Genomic DNA, 15,458 nt, shown 5'->3' on the forward strand with positions numbered 1-15,458 from the left:
GGGAGAGAATAAGTGCACCAGGGCCTTCAGCCCTTGCAAACAAACTTCAGATGCATGTGTTCCCTTGTGCATCTGGCTTACATGGGTCTTGGGGAAATGAACCTGGGTCCTTTGGCTTTGCAGGCAAGTGTCTTAACTGCTAAGCCATTTCTCCAGCCCCTTTTCTTTTTAAAAATAAGCTTTATTTATTTATTTGAGAAGGAGAAAGAGGGAGAGACAGAGAGAGAGAGAGAGAGAATGATAATTTCTTAACAGCTGAATAAAATTCCATTGTGTGTATGTATACATTTTCATTACCCATTTACCCATTGATGGATATTAAGGCTGTTTCTATTTCCTTGCTACTATGAATAGAGTAGCAATGAACATGGATGTACAAGTACCTTTTTGGTAAGGTATAGAATCCTCTGAGTATATGCCCAGGAGTGGTATAGTGGGAACATATGATAGTTCATGAGAAAAATAAAACCTGATTTTTAGGTAAAACTGATTTCCATAGTGGCTGAACCAGTTTATATTATCCAGAAGTCATTTAGGGTTTCCCTTTCCTTACATTCTTACCAGCTCTCACCCTGCAGAAAAATCAACTCAAAATGGATAAAAGACTTTAAAATTAGAAATACTGGAACTGGACTTCCAGTTAAGATGGCGGCATAGGTACCATGCCAAAGCAGCCTAGGGGGGAAAAAGACCAAAAAACTCAGCAAAATACACATTTTTACTAAAAAGTGAGGTGTATAGGAAATTGAAGCAGCAGCAGAGAAGTAGAAGAGTTCCAGAGCATCCACAGCCTGCACAGGCGGGAAAAGCGGCTCCGGCAGCTTGGCCAACCGCCGCGGCCGCGGCTCACCAGAAAGCCGCCAGGCTTGGCTCCAGCCGCAGGAAAAGCCAGGTGCCGGAGCTTTCCCTCACACCGCACTCTCCGCAACTCAAGACACGTGAGGGGAGAGCGGCAGCGAGCAGCGGAGGAGCAGACCACGAGGTAGAATGCTTGGAGCAGCGAGAGAACCAGAGCAGCTGCGGCTCCCTCCCCTCCCCCACCGCCTGAGCCCAGCTCTGGCGAACAGAGCAGCGGCCCGGGACCCGGCCACGCCAACTTGGGCTGACAGCGGGACCCAAGCAGGAGCAGAGTTTGGCAGCAACATCAGCGGCTCTTGCACCGGTAACAGTGGCCCCAGCAGCAGCAGACACAGGAGTGGCAGCAGCGGCAGACTCAGCAGCAGCAGCTTCAGGGGGAGCAGTGGCAGTGGACACAACAGCAGCAGCTTCAGCAGCAGTGGTGGCTCCAGCAGTGGCAGCTACAGCAGCAGCAGCGGTGGGTCCAGCAGCAACACCTTCAGCAGCAGCGGCTACAGTCCCAGCAGGGGCAGCTTGAGCAGCAGCAGTTCCAGCAGCAGGGGTGCTGATCTGCAGGGCCACACTTGCCAGGCTCGGTTTGCCCCGCAGGAAAAGCAAGTGCTCAGCTCCAGAAATCAGAACAGCAGCCCGATGACCCAGGCAGCAACTTGACTGAGACCAAAATCATCCAAGGTAACTGGGATTGCACCAGGGAAGGGTCTCACTTGGTCGCAAGCTGACTTGGATCCCTCAACAGACCAGAAATCTTAACCTCTTTGTTGATAGAGGATCTGGTCGTTATAATAACGACTCTTGCATACATACTCGGGGCTGTTTTTGATTGAATGTGTACAGTGTTTAGTTAAATTTTAGAATCTACCTGTATTTGATTCCACTCAGCCTGCTTGAATACTCCTATAGCAGGGAAACTCACCTCCTAAGAACATCTTTGTAGATACTCTGAGAGTCTTAAGAGCCACACCTAACACCTTAAGGTCCTACCCAGAAAATATATTACATCAAATCAATTGATACAGCTAAGAATACACAGCTAGCTAGAAAATCCAAGCATTAACTTAATCCAAGATGCAAAAATATATACATTATAACACAAGAAACACTAAAAAGCAAGACGATATAAATCCACCTAAAAGTATTAATGCATCAGAAATGTCCTCCAGTGAGAAAGAGTTAGAGGAAATGCCTGAGAAAGAGTTCAAAAGAATGATTATAAATATGTTCAAAGAGGTCAAAGAACACATCAAAACAATCAAAGAGGAAATCAAAGGAATCAAAGAAGAGGCAGGACACCAATTTAATGAAATAAAGAACGCAATACATGACATAAATAAGGAAATAGAAATAATAAAGAAAAACCAGTCAGAATTACTAGCAATGAAGAACACAGTTAATGAAATAAAAAACTCTGTAGAAAATCTCACCAGTAGGATGGATGAGGGAGAGGACAGAATATCTAAGCTAGAAGACCAGGTGGCAGACCTAATGCAGTCCAACAAAGAGAAAGACAAACGTATATAAAAGTATGAGTGGGAATTTCAAGATATTTGGGACAGAATGAAAAGATCCAATATAAGAATTCAGGGCATAGTAGAAGGAGAAGAACTCCACTCCAGAGGCATAGTAGGCGTCTTCAACAAAATCATAGAAGAAAATTTCCCCCAAATTGGGAAAGAGGTGCCAATGCAGATACAGGAAGCCTTTAGAACCCCAGCCAGACAAAACCCAGAAAGAACCTCTCCTCGCCATATTATAATCAAACTTCCAAACACACACACCAAAGAAAAAATATTGAAAGCAGTTAAAGAGAAAAATCAAGTTACCTACAAAAGCAAGCCCTTCAGGATTACAGCAGATTATTCAACACAAACTTTTAAAGCCAGAAGGGCTTGGAGTGATATATTCCAAGTTCTGAAAGATAACAACTGTCAACCAAGGTTACTTTATCCTGCAAAGTTATCTATTCAAATAGATGGAGAAATAAAGACATTCCATGACAAAAGCAGGTTAAAGGAGTATTTGAAGACAAAACCAGCTCTACAGAAAATACTTGATAGAATCCTCCATGCTGAAGAAAAGGAAAAGCACACATATAAGGAACCTAGAAAAAACAAGCAATACTCAAATACCAGTTAACAGAAGAGAGCACAGGTAGAACCAGAAACACACACACACACAAAAATGGCAAACATAAATACACACCTTTCAATAATATCTCTTACTATCAATGGCCTCAATGCCCCAACGAAAAGACATAGATTTGCAGACTGGGTTAAAAAGCAGGATCCTACATTTTTTTGTCTCCAAGAAACTCACCTTTCTACAAAGGATAGACATTATCTTAGGGTGAAAGGTTGGAAGACGGTGTTTCAAGCAAATGGGCCTAGAAAACAAGCAGGGGTTGCTATCCTAATATCAGACAGGGTAGCCTTTAGTCCGACGTTAGTCAAGAAAGATAAGGAAGGTCACTTTATATTGATTAAGGGCACACTCCAACAGGAGGACATTACAATCCTAAACATATATGCACCTAACATGGGGGCTCCCAAATTCGTCAAACAAACACTATTAGAACTAAGGACACAGATAACACCAAACACAGTGGTGGTGGGTGACTTTAACACCCCACTCTCATCAATTGACAGGTCATCCAGGGAAAGAATAAACAGAGAGGCATCTGGACTAAATGAGGTCATAGAAGGAATGGACCTAACAGATATATACAGGACATTTCATCCAAAGGCTGCAGAATATACATTCTTTTCAGCAGCACATGGAACATTCTCTAAAATAGACCATATATTAGGACACAAAGCAAATCTTAACAAATTCAGGAAAATTGAAATAATTCCTTGCATTCTATCTGACCACAATGGAATTAAACTACAAATCAGTAGCAAGAAAGGCTATAGAGCATACACAAAATCATGGAAACTAAACAATACACTACTAAATGATGAATGGGTCAATGAAGAAATCAAAAAGGAAATCAGAAAATTTATAGAGTCAAATGATAATGAGAACACAACATACCAAAATCTCTGGGACACAATGAAGGCAGTTCTAAGAGGTAAATTTATAGCCTTGAGTGCCTATATTAAGAAATTAGAAAGGTCGCAAGTAAACGACCTAATGCTTCGCCTTAAAGCCTTGGAAAAAGAAGAACAAGGCAAACCAAAAATTAGTAGACAGGAAGAAATAATAAAGACTAGGGCAGAAATTAATGAAATAGAAACAAAAAGAACAATCCAAAGAATTAATGAAACAAAGAGTTGGTTCTTTGAAAGGATAAACAAGATTGATAAACCCTTAGCAAATCTGACCAAAAGAAAGAGAGAAGAGACACAAATTAATAAAATCAGAGATGAACAAGGTAACATTACAACAGATTCCAGACAAATTCAAAAAATCATAGGGACATACTATAAAAGCATATACTCCACAAAGTATGAAAATCTGAAAGAAATGGACGATTTCCTTGATCTATATGACCTACCTAAATTAAATCAAAATGAGATTAATCACTTAAATAGACCTATAACAAACATGGAGATCCGAACAGTTATCAATAATCTCCCAACTAAATAAAGCCCAGGCCCGGATGGATTCACTGCTGAATTTTACCAGACTTTTAAGGAAAGGAAGAGCTAACACCATTGCTTCTTAAGCTTTTCCAGGTAATAGAAAAAGAAGGAATTCTACCAAACTCCTTCTATGAGGCCAGCATCACCCTGATACCAAAACCAGGCAAAGATAGAACAAAAAAAGAAAATTACAGACCAATCTCCCTCATGAACATAGATGCAAAAATTCTCAACAAAATATTGGAAAACAGAATACAAGAGTATATCAAAAAGAACATTCACCCTGACCAAGTAGGCTTTATCCCAGAGATGCAGGGATGGTTCAACATACGCAAATCTATAAATGTAATACATTACATAAACGGGTTGAAGGACAAAAATCACATGATCATCTCATTAGACGCAGAGAAAGCATTTGACAAAATCCAACATCCCTTCATGATAAAAGTCCTACAGAGACTGGGAATAGAAGGAACATATCTCAATATAATAAAGGCTATTTATGACAAGCCTACAGTCAACATATTACTAAATGGGGAAAAACTGGAAGCTTTTCCACTAAAATCAGGAACAAGACAAGGGTGTCCACTGTCCCCACTTTTATTTAATATAGTTTTGGAAGTCTTAGCCATAGCAATAAGGCAAGAGACACACATAAAAGGGATACAAATTGGAAAGGAAGAAATCAAGTTATCATTATTTGCAGATGACATGATTCTATACATAAAGGACCCTAAAGACTCTACTAGCAAGCTGTTAGAGCTGATCAAAACCTACAGCCATGTAGCAGGATACAAAATAAATACAAGAAATCAGTAGCCTTCATATATGCTAACAACAAACACACAGAGGATGAAATCAGAGAATCACTCCCGTTCACAATTGCATCAAAAAAAAAATAAAGTACCTTGGAATAAACCTAACCAAGGAAGTAAAGAATCTATACAATGAGAACTTTAAAACATTCAAGCGAGAAATTGCAGATGACACTAGAAAGTGGAGAAACATCCCTTGTTCCTGGATTGGAAGAATAAATATTGTGAAAATGGCAATCTTACCTAAAGCAATCTACACATTTAATGCAATCCCTATCAAAATTCCAAAGGCTTTCTTTATGGAAATAGAAAAAACAATCCAAAAATTCATTTGGAATGACAAAAAACCTTGAATATCTAAAATAATACTGAGCAACAAAAAAGAGGCTGGTGGTATCACCATACCTGATTTTAACCTATACTACAGAGCCATAGTAACAAAAACAGCATGGTACTGGCACAAAAACAGACATGTAGATCAGTGGAACAGAATAGAGGACCCAGATGTAAGCCCAAGTAGCTATGGCCACCTGATATTCGAAAAAATGCCAAAAATACTCATTGGAGAAGAGACAGCCTCTTCAGCAAATGGTGTTTTGAAAACTGGATATATATCTGCAGAAGGATGAAAATAGATTCTTCTCTCTCGCCATGCACAAGAATTAAGTCCATATGGATTAAAGACCTTAACATCAGACCAGAAACTTTGAAAATGCTAGAGGAAAAAGTAGGGGAAACCCTTCAACATATTGGTCTTGGCAAAGACTTTCTGAATACAACCCCAATTGCTCAGGCAATAAAACCACAGATTAACCACTGGGACCTAATGAAATTACAAAGATTTTGCACCGCAAAGGACACAGAATGGGAAAAAATCTTCGCCAGCTATATATCTGATAAAGGATTAATATCTAGGATATACAAAGAACTCAAAAAGTTAAATAATAAGGAATCAAACAAGCCAATCAAAAAATGGGCTATGGAGCTAAATAGAGAGTTCTCAAAGGAAGAAATATGAATGGCATATAAACATCTAAAAAAATGTTCTACGTCACTAGTCATCAGGGAAATGCAGATTAAAACTACATTGAGATTCCATCTCACTCCTGTCAGATTGGCCACCATCATGAAAACAAATGATCATAAATGTTGGCGGGGATGTGGAAAAAAGGAATCCTTCTGCACTGCTGGTGGGAATGCAATCTGGTCCAGCCATTGTGGAAAGCAGTGTGGAGGTTCCTAAAACAGCTAGAGATTGATCTACCATATGACCCAGCTATAGCAATCCTAGGCATATATATATCCAAAGGACTCATCTCATTTCCTTAGAAGTACGTGCTCAATCATGTTTATTGCTGCTCAATTTATAATAGCTGGGAAATGGAACCAGCCTAGATGTCCCTCAACAGATGATTGGATAATCAAGATGTGGCACATTTATACAATGGAGTTCTACTCAGCGGTAAAGAAAAATGAAGTTATGAAATTTGCAGAAAAATGGATGGACCTGGAAAGTATTATACTAAGTGAGGTAACGCAGGCCCAGAAAGCCAAGCGCCACATGTTCTCTCTCATATGTGGAGCCTAGCTACAGATGACTGGGCTTCTGCGTGAGAATGAAAATACTTAGTAGCAGAGGCCAGTAAGTTAAAAAGGAGACATAAAGGGTAGAGAAAGGAAGGGAGGAGGATATTTAATAGGTTGATATTGTATATATGTAATTACAATGATTGTAATGGGGAGGTAATATGATGGAGAATGGAATTTCAAATGGGAAAGTGTGGGGGTGGGGAGGGAGGGAATTACCATGGGATATATTTTATAATCATGGAAAATGTTAATAAAATTTAAAAAAGAAAAAGAATTCTTCTTCCACCTTCCCTGTGTTTTGCCAAAATCCCCTGACACGTTATCCACTGTCTGCAAAAGTCCTTATGGGCAGAATCCTTGGACATCTGTGTTCTATAGGAAGAGGACATGTTCTGGCCCCAAGTCTCCTCTTTTGACTCATGAGACATAGCGGTACTGTCAGACACAGTTGAGGTCCTGGGTTTCACTTGAGTCATTGTTTATGTCACAAATGAACACCAGAATGAGAGAAAGTGAGGGAACTGTTTTTTCTTACGTTCTGTCGTTGTTGTTCATTTAAGATCTGGAAGGAAGGTTATTATTCTCCCAAGTGAATATTTCATGGGGTCCACAGTACTTGGATTTGATCTGGGCTCCTTTAAGAAAGGTAGTACACTAGTATCTTAGATAATTAGGAGTGCAATTAGCCTCCTCAACTTCTCATGAAAAATGGATTTATTTTACATTGCATGTGTATGTTAGTGCACTTTGTTATGTCTCTGTAATCATATTCCTCCCAAGCAGGTGGTTTGATGATACATTTATGGTGGCTCTTCTAATAGAAAGGCCAACGTAGCAAAGGTGTGTCCTCTCCAGGACAACCTTTGCTTCACCTGGGTTGTGGCTGATTTTTGTGAGAGCCATTCCCATGGCCATCTTATTCTGACTTGTTGGCCCTGGCTTCTGCTGCTTGGTTGTCTGATGGGAACCACTTGAATATTTCACATGTGAGCATATTCTGATTCCCAGGAGATAACATTTTCTGCATATAAAAGGACCCATTAAGCTAGACACTTGTAGACAGAAAATTCTGTATGGAGGAACCCAAGTGGCTGCTAGGTAATCTGCCAAAGTGAACTCCAAAGTGTCACCCCACCTCAGATGGTCTCTCGTGTGAGAACTGCTTTGTATTTTGTTTAAATATTTTATTCATTTATTATGGGGCTAGGGAGAGAATGGGCACATCAGGTCCTCTAGCCACTGAAAATGAATTCCAGACATATGTGTCACTATGTGCCTCTGACTTACATGGGTTCTGGGGAATTGAACCTGGGTCCTTAGGTTTCACATGCAAGCATCTTAACTGCTAAGCCATTTCTCTAGACCTGCTTTGTATTTTCCATCTCATTCACCCTGGAGAGGAGGATTTTCTCTACTTATCTCTCCCAAATTCCAGCCTTTCACAACCCAGAGAGAACATGCATGGGGTGTGGAGTGAGCACTGACTACTGTGAACATCACCATCATTTTGCCCTGGTGACTCCAATTCTTTCCTTGTCTTTCTCAGGTCTCATTCTCCTTTGCCACAGCTCAGCTCCAGTTCAAAAGACCTTTGCTTTACAGAAAACACTCCTTTGCTATGGAATTCTTCACATAACAAAGGGTGAGTTTTTTTTTTATCATTTTATGAAATTCAGATATTTTTGGATGTTGTCTGAGGCACTGGTATTGTCTGTTCCACAATGGAGAGATGATCAAGAAAATCTTCCTGAGGTATGAATTCTTACTTTCATGCTTGGTCTTATCCAGAGCCATGGCAGTAGGTGTTCATGCTTTATGATTACATTCTGTGGTTTGTGAATGATTAGCTGGCACACATGTATGTCCATGCATGCACATGGCTTTGACAGGCTGTCTCACAAGGCTGGGGTTTCCAAGCCAGAGGCAGGTCTGCACTGTGGGAGGTTATTTTTGAATATCTTTCACAACAGATCTGCACCACTCACTCTGCTTTAGGACAAATATAACACATCCAGGTAATTACAGCTCATGCATATGCATATGCAGAGACAAGAAAAATAATGGCATGAGATCTGGTCTGAGCCAGAGGAAGGTTCCCCCAATCATAAAAACAAAGCAAAACAAAAAACACCCCACAAACAAACCTAGTATTTCTTGCAAGGACACACTTTGTTCTGAAGATTTGAGTGACCCCAGAAAAATTTCTTTGAACCAAATGTTCTGTGATGTCAAGAAAAGCCAATTGCCGTAATTGTGAGTGCCATGTGTCAATGTGAAGTTTGCGAGAGTGTCAGGTGTCTGTAGTCCTTTTAAAGACTAGCATTGATCCCATAGCATTTCACACCTCCCAAATGAGAGAAATCTTGTTTTTGAGAAACTAGTTCAGGAAGTGTAACCACAGACTTTTTGCTTTCCAGGTCACAGTACATGCCTGCTTACCATTCAGAGTTTATGACTGCTGAAGAACCTTGGGAAGATGATCTGACTGAGTGGGAGCAAAGATACACATTGGGCAGAAAGGTAGCTGGTTTGTCTACATTGGCTTCCTCAGAGAAAGGGGACCTTCTGGATGGTGTCCACCTCAGAGTCCAGGCGTCCAAGCTGAGGTAGGTGGATGTAGCACGTAGGCTCTAGCATTGCATGTTGGCTTCCTCTTTGCTCTGGAACAAAGACAGTGGCCTTGCCATTTTACCTTAGTCTTTCAGACTTACAGGTCTTCAAAGAGGATGAAGTTTTCCCCTTTGGCTGGGCTGTGCTTCCCTTCAATATCCTCTGCCTTAGGCATATAGACTGGCCCTGCAAAACCACTATTGACCTCACTAAGTTGCAATACAACCTAATGACAAATCCAGTAACCCTCTCATCCATTCCTTTTTCTCTTGCTTGTGAGGTTGGGGTCTTCTTGGAGAATAGAACCATTCACTTGAGGAGTTCCTGTGACATTTTAGAATTTAACAGTCTGTAGTTATTGATAAAAAAAATCTGAATCATAATTACATCACAAACTTGCTTTAAAATTGATCCTTAAGCATGCCCACTTCAGTGGCATTAGCCTTCCAAACAATTCAAAAATTGCTAGCAGGATCTCGTCTGGTCAGAGAGTGATATCATAATGAGCTGAGTTTACTTTTGGTCGCCTGGACAGAGTGGGTCAGAATGCCTTTGTGACACTGTCTGCTTCCTTCTCAGTTTCTCTGAAAGGACTTTTATGAAACACAATCAGCCCCAGGGCATGCTTACAGTTATTTTTTCCCTGCAGGCATATATTATTATCCCTGTGAGTGGCAAACAGCAACTTGTCTTAAAAGTACCAGGCATGATCAGTGAAGAACTTGGGAGAAATATTTTATTCTTTGCTGTATATGTCAATCATATTTAAAAGTATCTAAGATGGCTCAATTAATACTTAATGCTTTAAAAAGAAATGCCATTTTGATTCCTACTTAAGAAGAAACTGTTGAATCATAATTTCTGAGCATGAAAATTATTTGTCAAATTCATTAAGCCAGATAGAATGCAAAATAAGACTTTAGTATTTTCAAAGGACCGGAATGGTTTTCAAGGACATAAGGAAGATGAAGTGAAGAGAACAAAAAATTGTTCCAGTTTTGACTTTCTTACTTCCTTCTGCATTTATGTATCAAGCATGCACTACACACTGCATACCTCCATGTACAGAGACAGCAGAAATAGTCCACTGATAATCTGAGTGGAGCAGCTGGACAGAGACTGTGTCCTGGCATTGGGCAGTGACAATGTCTTTTTTTTTTTTTCCCCAAATGTTTATTATTGGGCAGGAGAGATGGCTTAGTTGTTAAGGCATTTGCTTGCAAAATCTAAGAACCCAGGTTATATTCCCCAGTACCCAAGTTAGCCAGATGTGCAAGGTGGCACATATATGTGGAGTTTGTTTACAGTGGCTGGAGGCCTTGGCATGCCCATTCTCTCTCTCTCTGTGTCTGCCTCTTTCCTTCAAATAAATAAATGTTTATTATTAACAACTTTAATACATGTAATTTTGATCATAATTTCTTTCCACTGCTTTCTCTTTCCTTCCTTCCTTCCTTCCTTCCTTGCCAGATGCACAAGGGGGTGCATGCATCTGGAGTTTGTTTACAGTGGCTGAAGGCCCTGGTGTGCCCATTCTCTTTTTCTCTCTCTCCCCCTCTTTCTCTCTGTCAAATAAGTAAAAAAATAAAATAAAATATTTAAAAAAAGAAAGCAGGTTTATTTAGTACATGGTAATGTGGGCATAGGAGTCATAGCAGAAGTGCCTGTATATGCTTCAGGGTCTCTATTTTGGGGGGAATCTTCATTTGATAGGGTGGATTACTTTGTGTGTAATTTCCTGTTGTACCCCCCACTGTTTTCTTTTGGCCTCTTTCCCTCATCTCCCTTCCACTGAACCCTTTTCTTCTTTGCCGTCCTCCATCACCCATGGCAAAACACTGAGGGGATCAATGTTGTCCAGGCAATGACATTGCTGCCAGGTTGTAGATGGAATGACTACTTCATGGCCAGAAGACAGTGCTACGAAGCACATCCTATTGCTCTTACATTCTTTCTGCTGTCTCTTCCATAATGTTCCCAGAAGTACAATGTCTGTAAGAGGTGGCATCTGGGCTGGAGAGATGGCTTAGCAGTTAAGCGCTTGCCTGTCAAGACTAAGAACCCCAGTTAGAGGCTCGGTTCCCCAGGACCCACTTTAGCCAAATGCACAAGAGGACGCACACATCTGGAGTTCTTTTGCAGTGGCTGGAGGCCCTGGTGCGCCCATTCTCTCTCTCTCTCTCTCTCTCTCTCTGCCTCTTTCTCTCTCTGTCTGTTGCTGTCAAATAAATAAATAAAAATAAACAAAAAAAAAGAGGTGGCATCGGGCTGCTGAATGAGCAGATACAAATAGGACTGTAGCCAGGGAGTATCCTAGTGGGGTAAAAGGGACCAGTGGCCCACTCTTGGAGCAGTAATAATACTGAGAGGCCACAGAGGGCAGGTTGGTTCTAGGCTCATGTAGGACCTGGGAACCATGCTTAAGTAGTGGCTGGTGGTGACTGGATTAGAACAGATTTGAAAGGCAACACTTCATAGACTATTAGTGAATCCACTCATAGCATCTTGACCTCCTTCTTAAATTATTTATATTCATATTTGATGCCAAACAGATTCCTTGTATTGTATCTGAAATGTTCCCTAAAGGCACATGTGTTGAATGCTTGATATCCAATTCAGCTGGGGATTGGGGAAGTGACTGGATCATGAAGAATTCACAATCCATCACCACTGGTGGGTTCATAATTTGATGGATATTGGGAAGTGATGGAACTTTTGGAGGTGAGACCTAGTTGAAGGGAATGAATCTTTGGGGGATTAAATCCTATCCTGGTCACTCTCTCTGCCTCTGCCTCATATCCATGATGAGGTGAGCAGCTCTGCTTGACCATAAGCTCCCTCCTGATGTTCTGCCTCACTACAGGTCAGGTGACCACAGAGCAGATTCTCAGAAGCTGTGCACCAATGTCCATGTTTCCTCCTTTAGGTTGTTTGTCTCAGGAATTTGGCCATAGTAAAAGAAAGGTGACTGCCATATCTACTTTCCAGAAAACAAGGGAAAATAATTGATGAATGTGAATAGGGCTGAGTGTGGTAGTGCACACTCAAGAACACTCACTTCCTTTTTTCTTTTTTTGTTTGGTTTTTCGAGGTAGGGTCTCACTCTAGCTCAGGCTGACCTGGAATTCACTATGTAGTCTCAGGGTGGCCTCGAGCTCACAGTGATCCTCTCACTTCTGCCTCCCGAGTGCTGGGATTAAAGGCGTGCGCCACCATGTCCAGCTTTAGGAACACTCAGGAGGCTGGTGTAGGAGGGTCATCACAAGTTTGAGACTAGCCTGGTCTACATAGTAAGTTCAGACATTCTGGGCTCTAGAGTAAAACCCTGTCTTTAAAAAACAGAAACAAAGTGGGGCGTGGTGGCTCATGCCTTTAATCCCAGCACTGGGAGACAGAGGTAGGAGGATCTCCATGAATTCGAGGCCACTCTGAGACTACATAGTGAATTCCAGGTCAGCCTGGGCCAGAGTGAGACCCTACCTCAAAAAACAAAAAACCAAACCAAACCAAACCAAACCAAACCAAACAAAAAAAAAATCAAATGTGAATAGGTAAGCCAAGATAAGGCATTCAATTTATTTGCTCCCCTACAAAACTGGAGCCTTTAAAAAGGCTAGCAAAGAACTTCACACTGTAAACCTCACCTTCCTGCCATGAGGTCATGTGCTCGCACTCAAGGATGACAATGTTCCCTCCACCATGCTCCTTTTAAAAATGTAGTAAGTCTACTGGTCAGCAATGTCCCCCTTGATTCCAGGTTACGGAAAGAATGAAAACCCGTGTATGAGGTGGGAATTCAGAACAGCCCGAGGTTTGACAGCTCTGGGCATGTGTAGTCAGGACGGCTGCTGCTCGTGACCCAGGCCTCCCTTTTCTCCTGCAGGTGCTGTGTGCAGAAGCTGAAGGTCACGGGCTTGTTTGTCTTTGTGGTGGTGTGCTCTGTGAGTACCAAGATCCTGCCAGTGATGCTAGTGGGACAATGTAGGTTCTGGGGCATCTCTATGGGGCACAACCCTCCAGTGCTTTGGGATGGATGGCAAGGGGGTGTGAGGCCTGGGGACTCCTGTTTAGCTCTGACTTTTCTTCAAAAAGGATGCTCAGTGTGTGTGGGGATGGAAGGCTGAAGGTTGGCGAGGAAAGCCTGTCCTTAGCAGTGCTGGTTGGGGTTTAATAGTCCTAATGGCAGGACTAAAAATGTACAACCCAAAGCTTGCTCCTTTCTCTGAGACATGTACACGTGAGGGTGGTACATGACATTAGTCCTGATTGGACTGAATATAGTCGACTCCTGAAACCCATGAGGCAGAAGAGCAGTGTCCTAGGATCAGGCATCAGTCATGAAACATAAACAGTGGTCTGGAACTCTGAAAACTTCAGATTTTTACAAAATATTTTTCTTCTTAATTTATTATTTTTTTAGTTGGCATATAGAAATTTAAGTACCATTCATCAATTATCAAATACAATCTGTTTTAAAGATTAAAGCAAAATTATTTTCTGCCAGTAATGCATCCCTGTGAGTACACAATTGTGCAATTTTGAAGTCCTTCATGAACAGACATCAGAGAGTTGCTGGAATTTCAAGGGAGGAGGTCAGGGTTGACCAAGACACTCTTGGACTCCAGGGACAACTTGGACTCAGGGCCTAGGCTTCAGCCATTTTTTGAAAACTTTTTTCACTTTTTAAGTGGGTGCATAAGGGACACCGGCACTGTAAATGAACTCTAAACACATGTACCACTTTGTGCCTCTGGCTTTATGTGGGAACTGGGGAATTGAACCCAGGCCGCCATCAGGCTTTGCAAGCAAATGCATTTAAACCTTGAACCATCTCTCCAACCTGGCTTCTCTTAACAGATGGAATTTCCTCCCCCATTTATAGGCACATCTAAAATAGAGCTTAAGGAATTAATTTGAATGTCTTCAATTGTGTCATCACCTTAATTTTACTAATAAAGTTTTTTGCAAGTTCCACAAACACATGTTGAATTGTCACTGAGACTGTACTCCTCTGTTCTCCTATGTGGGAAAATGACATTTATCTACTTTTAACAATTTAATTTTGTGGCTGGGGATTTAATCAAGGTCCATTGTAGCTAAGCATAGTATAAAGAATAAATATTTTATATTCAAGGAAAAGCTATTCAGAGCAAGCTGGTGAAATTCAGATGCACAAATCATGTCTCTATTTTTAACTGTAGTCAAAATTATCTAAATCCTAGTGCTCTTATATCACAAACCTATCATTAGATGTTTCTAACTGTTTCAGATTTTATTCAGCCTGTATCCAGATCAAGGAAAGTTCTGGCAGTTGTTGGCCGTGTCACCGCTGGAAAGCTACTGTATCCAAGGTATTCACTGGGCCGGTCACTGGCCAGTTACTGAGATTGGCAAAGAGACTCAGAAACTATTACAGCTACTGAATTGCTAGAGCAGCATTCCTGTGACATGGACTTTGGTTTTTTAAGACGTAACTGATGGGCAGGTTGTAGGCTTGGCTTCCCCAAACCCTTATGCAACCTGTTCTCTGTCCTTGCCCCCAGCTGTGAGAGAATTTCTGTGCTTGGTGATTCCTACTAGCCTGTCTTTAAGTTCTACCCATGGCTGAGCCAGCTGTTCTGATGTCTTTGTCTCTTCTCTTTGTAATGTTTTCTCTTGCTTTGGACTTTTCTGTTGAAAGCCAGATACATTCTATAGGAGAGTAGATGCTGAGGACCATGCTTTTAAATTTAGAGACAAACCTACCTTAACTTCTCTATGCTCTCCCTGGGTGGTGGTGGGGAATTATGTAAATGCATTCAGAAGACAGCGAGGTTGAGTTGTGGTTGTTAAGTTCTGGGTACCAGATAGAGGGGAAGACTGAGACAAACAGTTTCTTGGGCCCAAGATGTTTATTTAACATCAGGAGAAAATGTGGGGATCTGAAATATAGAGGTGGGCACTGCAAAATCCTGACCAAGGGGTCAAGAGGGTTCTTAAAATTTCTTTTCTTTTCTTTTTGTTG

General features: G+C 41.2%; 1 protein-coding gene across 2 annotated transcripts in view; it reads left to right on the forward strand.

Annotated features, from left to right (window-relative positions):
* Positions 1 to 15,458, forward strand: part of Oca2 (OCA2 melanosomal transmembrane protein) — a 263,060-nt gene that overhangs the window by 27,951 nt on the left and 219,651 nt on the right. For both annotated transcript variants that reach the window (XM_004661944.2, XM_045146469.1), the window contains exons 3-6: positions 8,391 to 8,486; positions 9,262 to 9,450; positions 13,338 to 13,395; positions 14,724 to 14,796. In XM_004661944.2, the coding sequence (XP_004662001.2) occupies positions 8,391 to 8,486; positions 9,262 to 9,450; positions 13,338 to 13,395; positions 14,724 to 14,796 (416 nt within the window). The remainder of the gene's footprint in view (positions 1 to 8,390; positions 8,487 to 9,261; positions 9,451 to 13,337; positions 13,396 to 14,723; positions 14,797 to 15,458) is intronic.

The sequence above is a fragment of the Jaculus jaculus genome, chromosome 3 (genome assembly GCF_020740685.1).
Source record: "Jaculus jaculus isolate mJacJac1 chromosome 3, mJacJac1.mat.Y.cur, whole genome shotgun sequence".
Classification (NCBI taxonomy): domain Eukaryota; kingdom Metazoa; phylum Chordata; class Mammalia; order Rodentia; family Dipodidae; genus Jaculus; species Jaculus jaculus.